Source organism: Crocuta crocuta, unplaced genomic scaffold (assembly GCF_008692635.1).
Source record: "Crocuta crocuta isolate KB4526 unplaced genomic scaffold, BGI_CrCroc_1.0 scaffold151, whole genome shotgun sequence".
Lineage (NCBI taxonomy): Eukaryota > Metazoa > Chordata > Mammalia > Carnivora > Hyaenidae > Crocuta > Crocuta crocuta.
The window spans coordinates 1205820-1224410 of NW_027527942.1; the positions used below are offsets into that span (position 1 = coordinate 1205820).

Sequence of the window (18591 nt, forward strand, 5' to 3'; positions counted from 1 at the left end):
CTTTTCTAATAAACTGTTTCATAAATACTATTATAAGTATTTATTTATAACTCTGAATTCATTATACCTAGTACCTCTTTTCTTTGCCTGTAATGCCTCATTTTTAATCAAAGTTTCCACCCATGCACATGATTGTCTTTTTAAAGTTTCCGCTACATTTTAGTCTTTCATTTTCTCACTGCATGTCTGTTCCAAAGCTAGAATGTAGAATAATAAGTTAGTTTGTCTTAATTGAGAAAATTTTGTTACCTTTCTTATACTGGTTCCCATTGAGAGCTTTTCTTGCTAGTTGGAGGGGATTAGCATCTTGATTTTCATTTTCATACTTTTAATTTCCAGACTTCTCTTTCCCAGACTGATAATGGTTTGCCTTCAGTCCTATGACTGATTATTCCTCAGTAATTGGAAAAGATGTACCAAAAGTATGGCCTATCAGGACACCTGGCTGGCTCAGTTGATAGAGTGTGAGACTTTTGATCTTATGGTTGTGACTTTGAGATGTCACATGTTGGCTGTAAAGATTACTGGAAAATAAAATCTTTAAAAAACTGTGTTTTAGTTTTTTGTCCTTTTTACTCCTCTGTCAGTATACTTTGGCTGTAATTTATTTAATTGTTTAGCACGTTTTTTGAGCCCATTCTGAAGTCATATAGTTTTATATTTCAAAGGGATGTTAGAAGAAGACATGTATGTAAATCACTGATCTTTTATGTATATGGCATGTTACACAAGTGCACATCGGTGGACTATGATGCAGCTCATCAGAGGTCTTTTGGGTATAAAAAGAAATGGGGCTGCAGTTAATGTCAATTTAACTTAAATTGGAGTTGACTCATCACCTAATGGATGCTAGTTTACTGTTTTCTGTCTAGAGAGCTTTGCTGGGACTTAATATTGCTTAATTGGGATTCAAAATTACTGTCCCCTATTGTTAAATCAATGGCAAATGTTCTGTTAAAAATAATGTTATTTAAAACCCATTCTGTTTTGTAAAAACCACAAGGTATTGTGGGTTGTACAAAAATAGGTGATAGGTTGGATTTGACACATAGGCCATAGTTTTCAGACCCCTGGTGTAGATCACAGTTGAAGTAAATGACTGACATCAGAAGTCTCAATTACTAATGAATAATTGGTTTGGTATGCCATTTGCCTATGTCTTTATATAAGTCCATGTTAATTTATAAAGGAGTGTTGGTTTTAATAAGCATCATGCATGATACTTAAATGTTTCTTAATGAGGTGGGCTCCTTTGTTCTCATTCCCTGATTTCTGGAGGTGTTCATCTGACATCTGACAGTTGTAAAAGAATGTATTAAAAATGCTTTATGAAAAATCACTGCAAGATACGGCAACTCTTTGCTAGCCTGTAAGATTCATACATAATACCCTATGTTCTTGTATTGACTCTAGTCATTGAAGTTTAGAAGTGAGAGAGACATCTAATGTTCCCTCATTTTATAGATGAAGAAACAGATGCCCGGAAGATTTAAATCTTCTATCTGAAATTATATATAGGCTACCTGAGATCTAATTTCTTTGTCATGTTATCTTTAATTTATATCTGAGGGCTCTAGATTCCAATGAAAAAGAAGGAAAAGAAAGGTAACGTAGAGGCCTATCCCTTCCAAGTTATTATCACCATACTCTAATTTCTTAAGATTTACGAACTTTGGAATGTCAGTGGCCATTAAATCTGAAAACAAACACAGCAGCAAGTACCAAAAGAAAAAATGCTCACAGCACAAAAATTGCCTTTAACTCTGAAAAAGAATTAGCCTTTACACTCTTACAAAATTACTGGAAGATGCTCATGTGCCAAAATTAGAAAGTAAAATGCCTTCACAAACTATCTTGTTTATCTTTTTAAAAAATTTAAGATGCATTTTTTTTTCCCCTTGAGGATGCTGTAGACATGTCACTGGCACTTTATATTCTAATTATTAAAGATAGCACCCCCCCAATCTTACATAAAATAAATGGAATATAGAGCTATATTTTAAAAGACGATTTTCTCCTTTTTGGTAGAAATGCAAATTGATGCAGCTACTGTGGAAAATAGTGTGGAGGTTCCTCAGAAATCCAAAAATAGAAATACCATATGATCCGGTAATTCCAGTATTGAGTATTTGCTCAAGGGGAAAAAAATTTTGAAAAGATAATATGCACCCCTGTGTTATTGCAGCCTTATTTGCAATAGCCAAGATATGAAAACAACCCAAGTGCCCATCGATAGGTGAATGAATAATGGTTTTATACATATGTCTACACACACACACACACACACACACACACACACACACACACACACAAGTGGAATATTACTTGGCCATAAAAAATTATTTCTTACTATATGCAACAACATGGATGGACATAGAGGGTATAATGCTTAGTGAAATAGGTCCAAGAAAGACAAATACCATATGATTTCATTCATATGTAGAATTTAAGAAACAAAACAAATGCGGAAACCAAAAGGACAGACTCCTAAATTTAGAGAACAAACTGGTAATTGCCAGAGGGAAGATTGGCGGGGGTATGGGCGAAAGGTGAAGGGGGGTTATTAAGAGTACACTGTTCGTGATGAGTGATGAGCACTGAGTAATGTATAGAAGTGTTGAATCATATTGTATGCCTGAAACTAATATAATACTGTATATTAATTATAATTTATAAAAAGTTATTTTCTCCTTTTTTAATAGTGTGAATAAAAATTATCTCATGAGATGGGGTCTTTAAAAATGCAGTTTAAACTTAACATTTATCCTAATGTGAAGAGTGGTAGAATTTTTGTTCTTTGGAAACATGCTGCTTTGCTTTATTTGCACTTACTATTACAGGTAGCCTTAAAATGATATCCTTGGAGCACCTGGATGTCTCAGTCGGCTAAGCGTCCGACTTTGGCTCAGGTCATGATCTCACGGTTCATGGGTTCGAGCCCTGTGTCGAGCTCTGTACTTATAGCTAGCTCAGAGCCTGGAGCCTGTTTCAGGTTCTGTGTGTGTCTGTCTCTCTCAGAAATAAATAAAAAACATTTTAAAAACTTTTAAAAAAGATATCCTTAAAATGTTTGATAATTAAACTGTAGTTGTAGTTCAGGGCTAATCCACAAAAAAGTAAATATGCTGTTGTTTGCCATAATGCTTTAACAAATCAGCCAGATAATTTGATTTTGTTGTACTGGGTTTTGTTTTTGTTTCAGTTTGGTTAGTATTATATTAAAATAAGCTTAAGTATTTCATTTAGAGCTGAGATTATCTAAATGGAGTTTTAGTTTCTGAGATTATCAGATTGTTTCTAAATCCTGAAGTTACACTTTATTTAAAAAACATTTTTTTTAATGTTTTATTTTTTGAGAGAGCGCACAAGTAGGGGAGGGGCAGAGAGAGAGAGAGGGAGACACAGAATCTGAAGCAGGCTCCAGGCTCTGAGCTGTCAGCCCAGAGCCCAATGCAGGGCTTGAACCCATGAATGCGAGATCATGACCTGGGCCAAAGTCGGAAGCTTAACCTCCGGAGTCACCCAGGCGCTCTGCACTTTATACTTTACAAAAGTAATTTGGTAAATATGATTACATTTAGTCTAATAAAATTTTGTGAAACCTTATAAGATTTAGCATGGCAAAAGTACATTCTCAAATGTACTTTATACATATTTTAAGCTATATTATCAATGACTTCAAAGCTAAATCTTAAAAGATACCTTCCTTCATTGTACCATATTTTATACACACAACAGTGTTATTGCCTAACACTGGTAGAATTTTAATTATTTTTAATGAGACAGGAAATGAAGGGTAATGCATTTTTCACTGCTGTTCCTGAGAGTGTTTCATGGTGGGGGAGAGGGAGCAGTTCAAGGAGAAGGGCATTGCGGAGCAGATGATTATAAAATGTTAATGTATCCTGTTAATCTCAGTGTCTTCGAACAGGATGGGTTCCTAAAAATAGCGGCAAAGTTTCAAAAAGGCAGTTCCTAGCCATTGTGAGTTTAACATCAGTGATTTTAAAGACTCCCAATGAATGATCTCAGTTTTTAAGAATTTGTAATAATGGTTACATATCAATTTGCTAGGGCTGCCATAACAAAATCTACAAACTGGATGGCTTAAACAACATATTTATTTTCTCACAGTTTTGGATGTTGGAAGTCCCAAGATCAAGGATAGATTACTTACAAGGCCTTTCTCCTTGGCTTGCAGACAGCCACCTTCTTTCTCACTGTGACCTCACATCGTCTTTCTTTTCTGTGTGTGCATCATCCCTGGTGTCTGTTTTACCTCATATAAGGATACCAGTCATATTGGATTAGGGTTCATCCTCATGGCATCGTTTTGATTTAATCACCTCTTTAAATAAAGACTGTCTTCAAATAAAGTCACATTCTGAGGTACTGCTGGGGTTAGGTTTTCAACATAAGAATTCGACAGGGACAGTTCAGTTCATATGATGGTAGTAACCACCATGACTTTGCTAATGAGTAAATTGATTTAATTTCTCTCCTCTGTTTCATTTGCCTCCCCATACATACTTTGTGCTTTTGTTTTTGTTTTTTGTTGTTAGTTATGATGGTGAATTTTTGCAGCGTGTTTTAGTTTTAGCAAGACAATTTGACATGCGTTTCCTACAATAACTCAGTAGGTAATATGGCAGCAATAGTTTGCTTTGCTAAAATAAACTATTGGCTGCTTTGCTTCACAGCAGATTGAGAACTCACACCCAACAAATTAGTTTTGAAAAATGATTCTGTGAGGTTAGAAACCCTTCTTTAGCAGGCTGTTGTAATCATCTGTGTGTGATTGCAGTGGCTGGCCGGCCACTTAGGACTGCCACGCCCAGCATAGTCCATGTCAGCTGAGCCCTGAGAGCCTGCACTGTCTTTGGGGCCTTGGCAATGTATGTCATGGCTTGGAATGAGCAACTGCTTAGGACCTTCTAGTACTAAGAATTTTGATTCTTCATAGTCATTAAATTATTTTACATTACACATTCCATGCTCTTTTCTGTGTGTGTGTGTGTGTGTGTGTGTGTGTGTGTGTTTGGTGGTGGTGGTGTTTTCTGTCTTAAGTAGTTTAGTATTTTAATAAGATTTCTGAATACATACATGTGTATATAGAAATGTTCTTGTACGTCATTGCTCTGACATTAAAATGAGGAAGTTAATACTGATGAGGAAATTAAATAATGTGTAGAATGCTTAACCCCATACATAGCATGTAGGAGTTTCTCAATAAATGCAAATATTCTTCTGCCTCATTTTCTGTAACATTCAAATGGATGAGAAGCAGTGTGCACACACATAGGAGCACAGGTAACTTGGTACATTTCAAACATTTTAAACTAAAGAGAAAATTAGTTCCAACACTGTGTCTATTACAGAAACCTGTAAACCACTTGCATTTTACATCCTTTGCTTTCCTATACCCTTAGCTTTAAGGTTTGTGCTTTCATACTTTATCTTTTCTTATCCAAGTTGGAATTAATTGTTTTCTTTACAGCAACTTGTAAAGTCACAAGGTCTGGCCTTGGTCTCCTTTGTTTAGCCACATCTCCAGCACCTGTCTGGGATGATGATACATTGAAAGTGTTCAACCAAAGTTTTGACTGAATGAATAAAATAAATTGGTCAGAAAATAGTGCTTTAGTGCATTTTTCCACTCTTAGGTTTTGTTAATCGCATGACCATTGTAGTGTTTACTTTTCACTTGTGGCTGTACCCTACCCCCACAACTGTAGTTCATCTGCATTTGGTTGGATTGGTTTATCACCCCAAAGTAATAAAAGTAACTAGAGATTTGCTTTCCTGTATGAGGGGAACATGAATTAGAGATACCACTTCCATTAGACGTGAGCTGTAATATTACAACTGTGCTAGAGCATTCCTGCTGGAATGTCCTGTTTTACCTCTAGTTCAACATACTTGTAAAGCGTGACTCCCCAGAGGGCTGTGGTTTCTAGGCACTCCATGTATGGGAGTAATTTTTCATACTTTTTGGTCTAGAAACTTAAAAAAAAGTGACTCTTCCCCCCCTTCTCTTATTTCTCCAAGTATGGTGAATCACTAATTTTATAGTCATTTTCTTGTTTTAAAACATCTCTTGGATAATTCCCCTGATTTGTCTGCCTTTTTGGAGTTGGAACTGAAAAATCTCAAATTGGCTTAGATAATAAAATTAATTTTTGATTTCTTTAATTGAATTACAATGGTAAATTAGCTTTAGATAGTACTTAATTCAGTTGCTTAATAGATAACCCGATGTCATTAGTAACAGTTTTTCTTGTCTCTCTGCTGTGCTTTTTTGTTTCTCTCTCATCTCTGCTCTAACCTCAGTGATGTACAGTATCCTTGCTATCTGCCCACTCCTTTCTGAAAGGAGGAGGTTGTCTTTCCTTGAAACGAGCAATGTCTTCTAGCATTCATTCACCAGGAGTGATTGAGTTGGGTCAGAGGGAAATAATGTGTATCTGGGGTGGGGGGGTATATAGGATGGATATCAGCCCTTAGCTGAAGATAAAATATGCTAACTGACTAAGTGCCTTCCTTTGAGCCAGTAAGTCCCTCCCCTTTAAACCACAGGGCTGAGAATGGATTAGTTCTCCAAATGGAAGGCAGGAATAGTGGTGTCTTTTGTCAGACACTGGCAGTAGAAGCTGCAAGAGGCAAGCCACAGTTTTTTCTTCTTGCTAATAATAGTCACTCCATGTCTCAGCAGCTGAATTCCAGATAAGCCTAAGTTATCCTTCCTGTTAGGTGGACTCCTAGCACCATACAATCCCTAGCATAACAATGACCTTGAGCCCCTGTGGATCATTAATATTTATTTGGAAAGGTAACCCTAAATGTCAAATGTCCAAGGTGGCATTGACAGTTACTTGCCAGTATTAAAACAATTCTTATTTAAAATTTTTTTAACCTTTATTTTTGAGAGAGAGTGAGAAACAGAGTGCAAGCAGGGGAGGAACAGAGAGAAAGGGAGACACAGAATCTAAAACAGGCTTCAGGCTCTGACGTGTCCAAACAGAGCCCAATGCGGGGCTCAAACCCACAAACTGGGAGTTTGTGACCTGAGCTGAAGTTGGATGCTTAACCGACTAAGCCTCCCAGGTGCCCCAAAACAATTCTTATTTTTAATATCAAAAGTTCCTTTAGCAGCTTTTAATACCATTGCTCTTATTTCATCTTTTAAATAGCTGTGGCAGATATTTGTAGATATATTTAAAGATAAGTTTTCTATTTTGTCACACTCTTGATATTATTGAGTATTATTTTTAAATCTTTGCTAATGTTATGGCCAAATGTTTTTGTGTTTATTATTGCTGAAATTGAACATTTTCCTAATGTTTCATCTAGAGGGTCATGTTATGGAACAAGTAAATCATGAGGTTAAAAGGTACAACATGAACAGTGTAGCCAGCAGTATTATAATAGCATTAGGTGGAGACTGATAGTGGCCACACTTGTGATGAGCGTAGTACAGTGTACATACACCATGTTGTACATCTGAAACTGAAGACAACATTGTGTGCTGACTACGCTTCAGTTAAAAAAAAATTGGAATGACCATGTATTCCATTTGGTCTAGTAATTTACTTGTAGAGACTTTTCCTAATCCTGAGAAATACTCATTAATGCACACCTACCGATAAGAAATGAAAGAAAACTACTCTAAGCATGAATATCTTGATGGCAGTTTTAGAATAATGAAAATTTAGAATCATCCAAATAGCTGAGCAACACAAAAATTAATTGTCTGTTATGAGATAATATGCTACCACTATACATTTTGTAAGATCAAATAATTTCAATTAAACATTTGATTCTGGGTCATGCAAAGGGGTTCCAGATCTCTTAACAGTGTGTGGTCAGCAGGACATTTAAGAAAACCTTTCTGGTTTATTTATTTCTACCCATGACTTTCACTTTTTTTCGCATTCTTTTAATTTTAAAATAATGTGATTTTGGTTCATAATTAGGCACTGGCTTGCTCCAGGAATGGAATCAGGAAAGATATCTTTCTCTGAGGAGAAACTAGGCGATGATTACATGTGTGGAGCAGTTAATTGTTCAATATGTGTGTACTGAACTCAGTTTTGTGATGCTGAAATGCTGTACATATTCAGTTGAATGAATCATAACTGAATTGTCTCAAAAGTCCTGTTTTTGTAATATTTGTTAAATTATTCTCTATAAAGTCTTGAAGTAAAATATTTCATACTGAACGTTTAAAATATTAAGTGTACTTTTAATATAAATGTATTGGCTAAGTATTAGTTAAGATTGATTTTTATGGGGTGCCTGGCTCATCAGTTAAGTGTCCGACTCTTGATTTTGTCAAAGGTCATGATCTCACAACTGTGAGATCAAGTCCCACTTTGGAGTTGACAGCATGCAGCCTGCTTGGAATTGTCTCTCTGCCCCACCCCCACCAGCGTGTCTCTCTCTCTCTCCCTTTCCCTGTCCCTCTTCCTCTCCTCCTTCTCCTTCTCTCAAATAAATATTTTATTTAAAAAGTCTCACTCTCAGGGGCACTTGTATGGCTCAGTCCGTTAAGCATCCGACTTCGGCCCAGGTCATGATCTTACAGTTTGTCACAGTTTGTGGGTTCGAGCCCCTCATCCGACTCTGTTCTGACAGCTCGGAGCCTGGAGCCTGCTTCGGTTTCTTTGTCTCCCTCTCTCTCTGACCCTTCCCTGCTCATGCTCTTGTCTCTTTCTGTCTCTCAAAAATGAATACATGTTTAAAAAATTTATTAAAGACTAATTTTTATATTTACTTTTGACTATTTTAATATAGCTATGGATCTGAATTAAGCAATTGCCTATAACTGATAGTTTCAAATAAAAGCTTTTTTTAAATTTAAATTTTTTAAAAAAACATTTATTTATTTTTGAGATAGAGTGTGAGTAGAGGAGGGACAGAGAGAGAGGGAGTGACAGAGTTCCAAGCAGGCTCCAGGCTCTGAGCTGTCAGCACAGAGAACCACCAGATCATGACCTGAGCCGAAATTGGCTGCTTAACCGACTGAGCCACTCAGGTGCCCCAAATAAAAGCTTTTATGAGTTTATAGGATGTTCCTGTGAGTTAGAACGGGAAAGTACACAGGCATGCCTGCATGCATGCATGCATTCATTCATTAGAACTCTGTCATTTACTATTTAAGGATAAATAAGTATGATGGGTCAGAATGTAGTGACATAGGATAAAGACTGGATGAGTGTCTCACTGCTGTTTTGTGACTTTGTTTCTGAAAGATACCACAATGGAGTTGAGATACAGTGCTAAGACTTCTTGTATATACTCTGAAAATGAGTGACATCTAGTATCTGAATGTCTGGTGTTTACCTGGGACAGACAAAGACTACATCACATTACAGAGGACCCACGTTAGCTGTAGAAGCAAACAGACCAAAATGGACCAGTTCTACAAAGCCATACTGAGTCCACTAGAGAGGTGGTAGTATTTTCTCTGATTTTTCTCTTTGGCACAAAGGCTTTTAAGGTGTTTTGAAAGTGAAAACTGAGGTCTGCAAGCAGGGACTGACTGTCTTAATGTTTTATTTTTGTTGTCCAATTTCCTGTTATTTTTAGGTGTATTTTTGATGTTACAATTTAAAAGGATCAGTTTCATCCTGAACCACTTTATAGAATTAAGTGTTTTTGAAAATAGACAAATTCAAGTTTGTAGACTCTTTGTAGGTTTCTCTGCAACTGTGACTGAAACCTCTAATACAGGATTGCATTTAATTTACAATTTTTTTAACTGATACATTTGTATGTTTCTCTTCATTGAAAAACTGAGCTCTTCAAGGCTTAGGCCAACTTTTACTTCATTCCTAGTCTGAGCACAGTGCTTTCTCTGCCCTAGTAGTACACTTGGCATACAGGTGACAATAAGGTTCTTTCTGTGGATGTAAGAGAGCTAGCTGAAGTAAGATGACAGCTGCAATAATACTTTTTAAAATTTGAATAATTCACCCTTTTCCCTTAAAAAATGTTACTCTTGGTTCCAGAAATTGACATAGCATTAATGATCAATGGAATACACCAGTTCATAGTAATTTGAACAGATAAGAACTTTTTTGCTCTACGTGTTTGGTGTTTTTTTGTGATGACTTTTTAAAGTGTATCAGCAATATGTACTTAGTGTTAGAACTTTTATATACAATAATTTATATCAGTTTGGTTAGTGTTTTCCTTTGCCCTGGAATATATTAGGTAATGCTGAAACACCACCGATCACTGCTTTAAGTTGAGACATTGATGGCCGTAGCTTATCAGAACCAAGCATTAACTGAAAACCTTTGCATCTTAAGTATTTGAGAGCCAGTGTTTATTATTTGAGTATCAAACTGAATGATACACTAGAGGGAAAAGAATACATACTTATTCTGTTTTCTTTGTCAATGTGTTTCACTTGGATTCCACCTGCACATCTCATTTTGGGAAACTATCCTGTTAATGAAATCATGATGAATTATTCCCCTTAGAGACAGATATCCATGACTGGTCAAATTATGTTTTAATTTCATATAATTTTTTAATGGTATGGGACTGGGTGTTTTGTCTTTTAAAATCATTCGGTTCAACACACTTTCAAAATTGACTATTTAATATCCACTGTGTGTGCCAGACACATTGCAACACATTCCTTTGGGTCAAGATAAAATTTAGCAGGATATCCTCCAGAGCACAAGTCACCTAATGTACCATAGTGAACTGAGACAAGATGTCCTGAGCCAAATCATCAAGTTAATTTTTGAGGAGAATCTCTTTTTCTTTGTATGAAGATAGTTGTTACTCTTCTTTCATAGGTTCTCATCCTAGTAGGTGGAAGTACTGCTATCCAGATTTCCTAAAAGAAACTTTGGATTCTTTGTTTTTCCTCATTCTGTGTCCCCTTGGCCCCGTACTTCTCTCTGGCTTCAGTGCCACAGCCCAGGTGTCATTAGCCCACTAGATTACGGCCCCTCCCACCTACCGCACTCCCTTCCAGTCCCTTCCTCGTCACAGAGCCGCAGCGATCTTGTAGTGCAGTCTGTTCATTCTGCTACCCTGCTTAAAACCTTCCAGTGTATTTTCTCTAAGTGATGCTGTCAGGGCCCCTCAGAACACGGTTTTTGTTTGTGCCTCAAGGCTTACTTCAGTGTTTTGTTTTTCTTTCTTCATCCAGCCTTTCCACCGACTGTTCCCGCTCCCCGGATTCCGTTTCCTCCCTCAAGCATTTGTACTCACTCTCCCCGTCCATCCTTCCAGGTCTGAACACCAGTGATGCTTTCTTCACGATGTATTCCCACACTGCTAAATTTGGTTAGGCTTTCCTCTGTATGTGTCATTGGGAAATTGTTATGACTTCCTTGTTTGTCTTTGTTCTTTTCTGCCACAGAAGCTTGATCTGCTTAGTCACCGCTTTTTCCACAACTTAGGGCAGTGGCGGTTCCTGTCACATGGTAGCCTACTCAGGTGTTTGTTAATTTGTGACTTTTAAATATACTGTGACCTCTGCATCATAAGAGACCTGTGATGTGGCAGGTCAGTCCACACAGGCACGTGATGTTAGTTAAATAGATATCCCTTTATACTGAATAGATGTCAGTATTTTCTTTTTAAATAAAAAAAAGACCAAGAAAGTATAAAATCTGGGTCAGATCTGGCCCACTAGTCTTTTATAAGGACGACAAGCTAAGAAAGGTGTTTTTTTTCAAGTGTATAAAAAGAAGTTAAAAGAAATATTTTATGATACAACTTTGTAACATGAAATTCAGATTTCACTGTCCATAAATAAGTTTTATTGGAACATGGGCAAACTCATTTGTCTATATCTTGTTTGTTGCTGCTTTTACACTGTAGCAGAGTTGAGTAGTTTTTTTTTTTTTTTTTTTTTTTACAAATAGTTTATTGTCAAATTAGTTTCCACATACAGATTTTAGTAGTTTTAACAGAAACTGTATATTGGTGGCAGAGCCTAAAATATTTACTGTCTGACTCTGCAAAAAATGTTGACTTCTTTTTAAAATAATTTCCATAATATGAGACCAGATAAGTATAATTAGGACATAATTAGGTGTCCCTTTCCTTTTTTCTCCTCCCTCTGAATTCAAGGCTTAAGTATGTTCATTAAAAGAATATCATTTGAGTTTTGGAAACTTTATTCCCACGTCTCTGCTTTATATGTACCTAGATCTTTTTGAAACTTGAACATTGCAAATTAGATACTGAGAAAATGGGGACTTCAAATCCTACCAGATTATGTAGATAAAACCAGCATAGAGGGCTTGTCTCACACACAGTGGTCTAAAGTCATTTTTTTTCCTAAATAGTATTCTGAGTTCTAAAATGTTTTTTGTTTGTTTGTTTGTTTGTTTTTACAGTTAAGGAGAAAGAGGAAACAACTTTTTATGCTATTGGATATAATAAAATAAAATAGGGTGCTAGAGTCCTTTTATAAATTTTGAATCCTTTTTGCAAATATGTTATCCGTCAGAGAAATAGACCAAGCCATGTTTTGGTTGTGTAACCTATTACTAACTATTGAAAAAACTTTGTTAGGGTTTATTATTAGGCAGTATAGAACCTTTATTTTACATCATTTAATCAAATCAAATGGTTTTTACGACATTGTTTACATTTTGTTTAAAAATATTTTATTGAGAAAATACTTAATTAACTTTGTTTTATTTTTAGGGTTATATCCTGTGTTGTGACCTCATGGTTTAAGTGGGAATAAAGATGAGTATAAGCAGTGATGAGGTCAACTTCTTGGTATATAGATACTTGCAAGAGTCAGGTGAGTACTTTCATAAAGTAAATAGGCCTCAAATTATTTTAATATTCTCAAAATAACCTTTTATGCATTTGAAATTTGTATCAGTCCAAACTGTTGAACTTTGTATGTTTCCTTAATGTCTGGACTGCCATTTTAAAGCTATGTGTTACTGCATGGTTTAACTCTCTGACTCTTTCAAATATGTTGGAATCATGTCAGGCAACTATTTGTTAACAAATGGTTTGGCTTTCAGTGTTCAAAGACCATTTTTATGAGTTGTTATGAAGTGAGATTGCACACGGTTAATAGGAGCATATAAACTCTCAGGTACCATCAGTTTGATCATGTATATTCACAATCCTCAGCTAAATGTTACTGATTCTAATTGCATTTAGTATTTCAGTAACTAAATTAAGTATATTTTCTTAGAATGCTTTCATAATCATTATCCCAATTGATTTAGTTTATCCTTGACCTGAATTCTTACTAATGTGTTTATTGGTGGGTGATTAATAAGTATAAATCATTGGAAGCCTTTTGTAATAGATATTAAATAGATCAGTGATTATTTTAAAACAGATTAAGAGTCATTATCATAAAACAGAAGGAAAACTACAAAGGAAAATGTGGGATGGATTAAGATTTGTAAAAGTAGAGGACAAAAAATCTTGAGGGTGGATAGGGCACAGGACATGGGAAAGATTGACAGCAGTGGTGAGTTCAGATTATTAGCACAAGATTCGTAGTTGAAAATAATGCTGGAGAGGTTGAATTTTAGAAATCCTAACTTAAAGTTGGAATGTTTAAATTGTAAGGTGAGGCACAGTATGTAAAAAAGTAACTGGTAGTTGCATGTGAGGGAGGACAGAAGGCCTAGAGTAGGAATCAAGCCCTCAGTTTTGGTTTTGAAACTACAGTTAATTCTTCTTTGGGCTTAGTAATTGTCCTGTCTTATCCGGGGAATGCAAACGTGGCCTTAGATCTTAGATCCCACTGCTTGCTGAGCTGTTCCCAGCTGCACTCCAGTTCTGAGCTTTCTTCTCTGGTGGAGGTTTTCTATTCGCAGGCACCGTCATTGTTTCTCTCTGGCCTGAAACAGCTGAGAAAATGATGTCTAATGAAGGCCAGAAAGGGAAGAAGAAGAGAATAAAAGTAACCAACTAAGGCAGAATAATTTGTTGTGAAGCTTTGAAATGAATAGATCTTGTTTTGTTTTCTTTTTCAACTGGTAAACTGGTATTGAAGACAGATCCAAAGACAAAGTCCACTGAAAGTTTTGAGGAAGATTAAAATGATTAATAAAGTGGAAAAAATACTGACCCGACTTGGTGATTATTACATATATAACACATATGCACATGCCTTGATAACCTATTATTGAGTACTTTTGTCCAAAATTGAAAGAATTGTTAGGTCAAAACAAACTCTTGTTTTTTCTGTCTTTGAATCTGATCACCATGTAAGCCAGGGCTTTTGAGGCCTTGGAAACTAAAGGGGAAAACACTGTGAAGGATCAGTGGATGCAGTGGTTTGTGAGGTGTGCTGTAAAGGCAGCTGCTCAGGTCGAATCATATGGAACTGCTGTTTTGGGAGATCAGCTCAGTAGCATCCTGTAGTTCATCCTGTGCTGAGATGAAATGGGGCCGGGTGAAGTTAGACATGTTAATGAATACTCGGATTTTATTTGCAAACAGAGGCCCACAATTTGATGTTTTATGTTGCTAGATAGATAGATAGATAGATAGCATAATACTCTGAATTAATTTATGGAAGAGTATCCAGCAGTTAAATATTATCAGAAGTCTTCTTAAAGTTGCCAGTGTTCTCAGAGAAAACCCTTTGAAATTCCTTGTTTTAAGGTGCTTTTTGTTGCAGTAAAAGTAAAGCAGGAATTATATTTTTAAAAAACTACTTTGTGTGGTAGGCTGCTGTTTATCATATTGTCCTTTATAATACTTACTGTGTTCTTAGTTGTGCTTTGTGTATTTAGAAAGGTTTATACTTTACAGTGTACTGCTAATGAAGTATATGATGTTAAGCCACATCTCACAAAATGTGAACACCAGTCCCTTTATTACATTCGTAACTTCCTATTTACATTATGGTTTATAGGGTAAAATCAGATTCAACTAATGACATTTTGACTTATGGCAGTTTTTCTAGGAATGCAACTTGCCATAAATTTAAGAACCGCCTATACCAGAGTTCTAAAGTTTGATCCTCTGACCACCTGCATCAGAATCACTTAGAGAACGGCGAGTGGGGCCCAGGAATCTGCATTTTACAAATGCCCCAGGTGATTCTTAGGCATAATAAAGTTTGAAAGCCACTGGTCCATATTAGTTGTAGGACAATTAGAACTTGACAAGAAAGTTGACAACAGGTATGTAGCATGTTCAAAATATCTTGAAAGAAAAATTATATTTAGTAACTATTCAAGATAAAATAGCATGAAATGTAACTTTGAGATTTGGAGTGTGAGAATATCTCCTAAAACAGGGAGCTGCCACTAAAAGTGGTGTATTTCTATTTATAGACAAGATTTTGCAGGAATGAGGAGGCTTGTTTATATCATGAGGATACCATGAGACATTCATTTGAAGTTAACTTCCAGAAGTAGGAAATGGGAAACGGTTTAAGAAATTTGTAGTTTCTGTAAGCTCAGATCAGGTTTCAGATAGAGCTCGGAATCTCACTCCTCTCAGCACTTGAGACTTAACTCCAAAAGCTGCTGCTTGGTTCTGATATCTAATTATACATAAAAAATGGCCATTTTTGCAATTGATTCCATTTTTGAATCCGGTAACTCCTGTTCTGGGTTGTTTTCGGTGTATTTCCATGTATTTATCACTGTTAACGTACAAAAGATACTTACTGAGGGCTAGTCATTAAATGTTTAAGAAATAGCAAATTACTTTAAGGCCATAAATATTTCTCTTAAAAGATTTAAGGCAATACAGAAGGAACTAGAATCTTAATATTGCTACTTTCCCTATAAAAGAGTACTGAAATGGATTAGGAGATGGGAAGAAAAGAAATAATCATGACAAAGAAAATATCTGAAAAGACCTTCAAAGGACTGGTTTGTAAAGACTATCCACTAAGGAAAGTAAAATGATTTTCTTGATTGTCTCATTATCTAGAAGCCCTCGGTCAGAAAGTCCCAAAAAAACACCTTTGAAATTTTGTTCTGTTTTGATAAGTGTATAATTTAGAAACAGTGTTTTTCAGTAAGAACTTCTAATATTTATTTGTTCTCTATAAACAGTGTTTAATGTTGACTGGACTGTGGTGTACAGCTCCAGAGAGGATAAAACCTCTTAAATTGTTTTCATCTTAAATACTTTTACTATGTGATGATCATCCTATTATGACTCTTAACAAAATTCTAGAAGATACCTATTAAAAGTCCCTCACCTCTCTCTAAATTATATAACTTTTGATTTTTTTTTTCCTGCCTTCATCTGTAACATCTGTTGCTTGTTGAAAAGGGATTACACTGTGATATTCAGCCAAAAATGTTTTATAGTTTTCTTTGAGATAAAGCATCCTCCTCTACTCATTAAAACTAATTCAGAGGAAAGTATATATATTGTAGGATATCTTTATGAAGTGTCGGAACTGTTTATTTTTTTTAAACTCTGTCTCTAGCAAGTTCACCCTAAGCAAATTACTTTGGTCATTCATTTTGTACTTTTATGAACTAGACTTAGGCTTTCATATTCAATAAAAATTTCCTAGGGAATAAAATTTTTTCCTCTTTTGAGAGGACTTGAAAATTGAATGTATTTGACAATGTAGTACCATAAGTAATGATTGACTTGATTATGCAGTATGCCCCATTTAATTAGCGCTCACCCAAGGGCATTAATAATTTGATTGCCCTAATAACTCAAATCTAGCAACCATATGCAGAATAAGCACTAAGAGGTACATGCTAAGTGTATGGGACAGAACTTGATACATTGTTAACTTTAGAAGATTTATGGTGGTTTGGGCCTTTTCAGTTTCCCTCTCCCCTTTTCCCCCCCTCTTCCCCTTTTACGTCACCTTTGACTTTCATGTAGTTATTCGTGTGTTTATTTTTTTCCTAGAGAAATTGTACCTGGCAGTCACTTGTGAACTACCAGTCACTTGTGTGCTACCGCTTTTCCTGTTGCTTTGTATAAGATGTAATTTTATTTTGCCTAAATTGTGTATTTGGTTTGAGGAAGAATTCTGGATTCTAGATTAAACTGTCCTCTATTACAGGTTTAAGAGCTCAATAACATTTCTGTTCATGGTGTATTTTATATTTTCGACACTGTGAAACAGTTGCATTTTATGATGGAAGACTAACTGGAAAATGCAAAAAATGATAAGTCTTTATTACTGAGCTGTTTTCTAGATTGTGATTCTGAATGCTGTAATTGTTTTTAAAGTCCTCATGTTTTTAGAACTGAGGTTCATGTTGCCATGTAGTCTCCATTTATGAGAAGGTGATGATATATGTAAGCTCAGAGTATTTCATATTCATGAAAGATCATCTTGTCTTTCCCACCCCCCTCCTCCAGTGTTCACTAGCTTTTTCAAGTCTTTCTAGATAGAGAGGCTTTGTACCACACTACCTTTTCTGAGATGATGCTTCCCTGAGATGTTCTATTATTTGTTTATAAGATCATGCATACTTTGAAATCTAAACATGTTCTAGTAGGCATAAGCTAACCAGAATGTTTATGTTATCATGTTAAGTTTCTGATCTATAACACGAAAGAGCCTATTTATTGGTTCTTTTCATTTAATGTTTAACCCCTACAATGGCTGAGAAAATGTCAGCAATCAAATGACAGTGTAATTTCTTTTGACTCAGATAAAAGTAAATGAGCTACACAAACATTTCTTCCTCCATCTCCTCCTTCTGGTGCCACTTTATAAACAGACTTTAACAACAAGTTGAATGGAGTCAGGTTAATCTGGCTATCAGTTGAATAGTCTAGCCGTGAAGGCCTGCAGTGAGCAGAGCTCAGGATTGGGTATGTCCACTTTTAGTCTTCTCGTTTTTATAAGTAAATGGTCAGCTACAGAAGTGCAAGTTAGGTATACATACTTTTACTTTGTAATCAAATAAAATATGCAGTAACATTGATTTGTCACTTAGAGTTGTTGTACACTCGACTAGTTAACAGTAAATAAAATAAATAAAAACAGCAAGCTGTTGTCAAAAGTAGTGGTAAATTGTGTACTTCTAAATCAGTTTTTCTCTTTTGTAAGCTTTTTTTTTTTTTTTTTGCTGATACAGGAAATTCTTACTTACACATCACTACTGACATATTTGTTAAAAGATAAATGCCCTTTAATAGTTCCCAAACAGAGAACTTGTTCAATTTTAATAGTAATCTTGTTTTTTTTTTTAAGGATAGATAGCATAGTGGAGAGAATAGGGAAACAGAAGTTGCTGATGCCATTGTAGATTTGTACAATTTGAGGGGCAAAGCAGTTGAGCGGTTATGAAAACTTCCTTTAAAAAATGCTCATGTCCCCTTCAACTTTTGAGGGGAATCCATTCTTAGCAGAAAAAAGTACATACATGGCAAAATCCTATATACAAGTAGATATTTGAGGGAAGATTTCTAAGTAGTGAACATTGGTAAAGTCCAAATAGCCATTGATGGGATGAATAATTCACTAGTTGAGTACATTTATTGGCTAAATAATATGATATTAAAATTATTTCAGAAAATACAATTTATATAAAATGTTCATGGCTTTATATATTTTATACATAAATATAAAAAGTAAAATATATATAAAACTATATATAAAAGACAAAATGAGGACACAGAATTGTG

At 35.5% G+C, this 18591-nt stretch overlaps 1 protein-coding gene across 4 annotated transcripts in view; it reads left to right on the top strand.

Annotated features, from left to right (window-relative positions):
- The window catches only part of TBL1XR1 (TBL1X/Y related 1), a 174730-nt gene that overhangs the window by 119241 nt on the left and 36898 nt on the right, over positions 1 to 18591 (top strand). For 3 of the 4 annotated variants that reach the window (XM_077752367.1, XM_077752365.1, XM_077752366.1), the window contains one exon: positions 12682 to 12784. The exons of the other annotated variant lie outside the window; for it this stretch is intronic. In XM_077752367.1, coding sequence (XP_077608493.1) covers positions 12727 to 12784 — 58 coding nt within the window. In that variant the 5' untranslated portion in view covers positions 12682 to 12726. The remainder of the gene's footprint in view (positions 1 to 12681; positions 12785 to 18591) is intronic. 4 annotated transcript variants of the gene reach the window in all.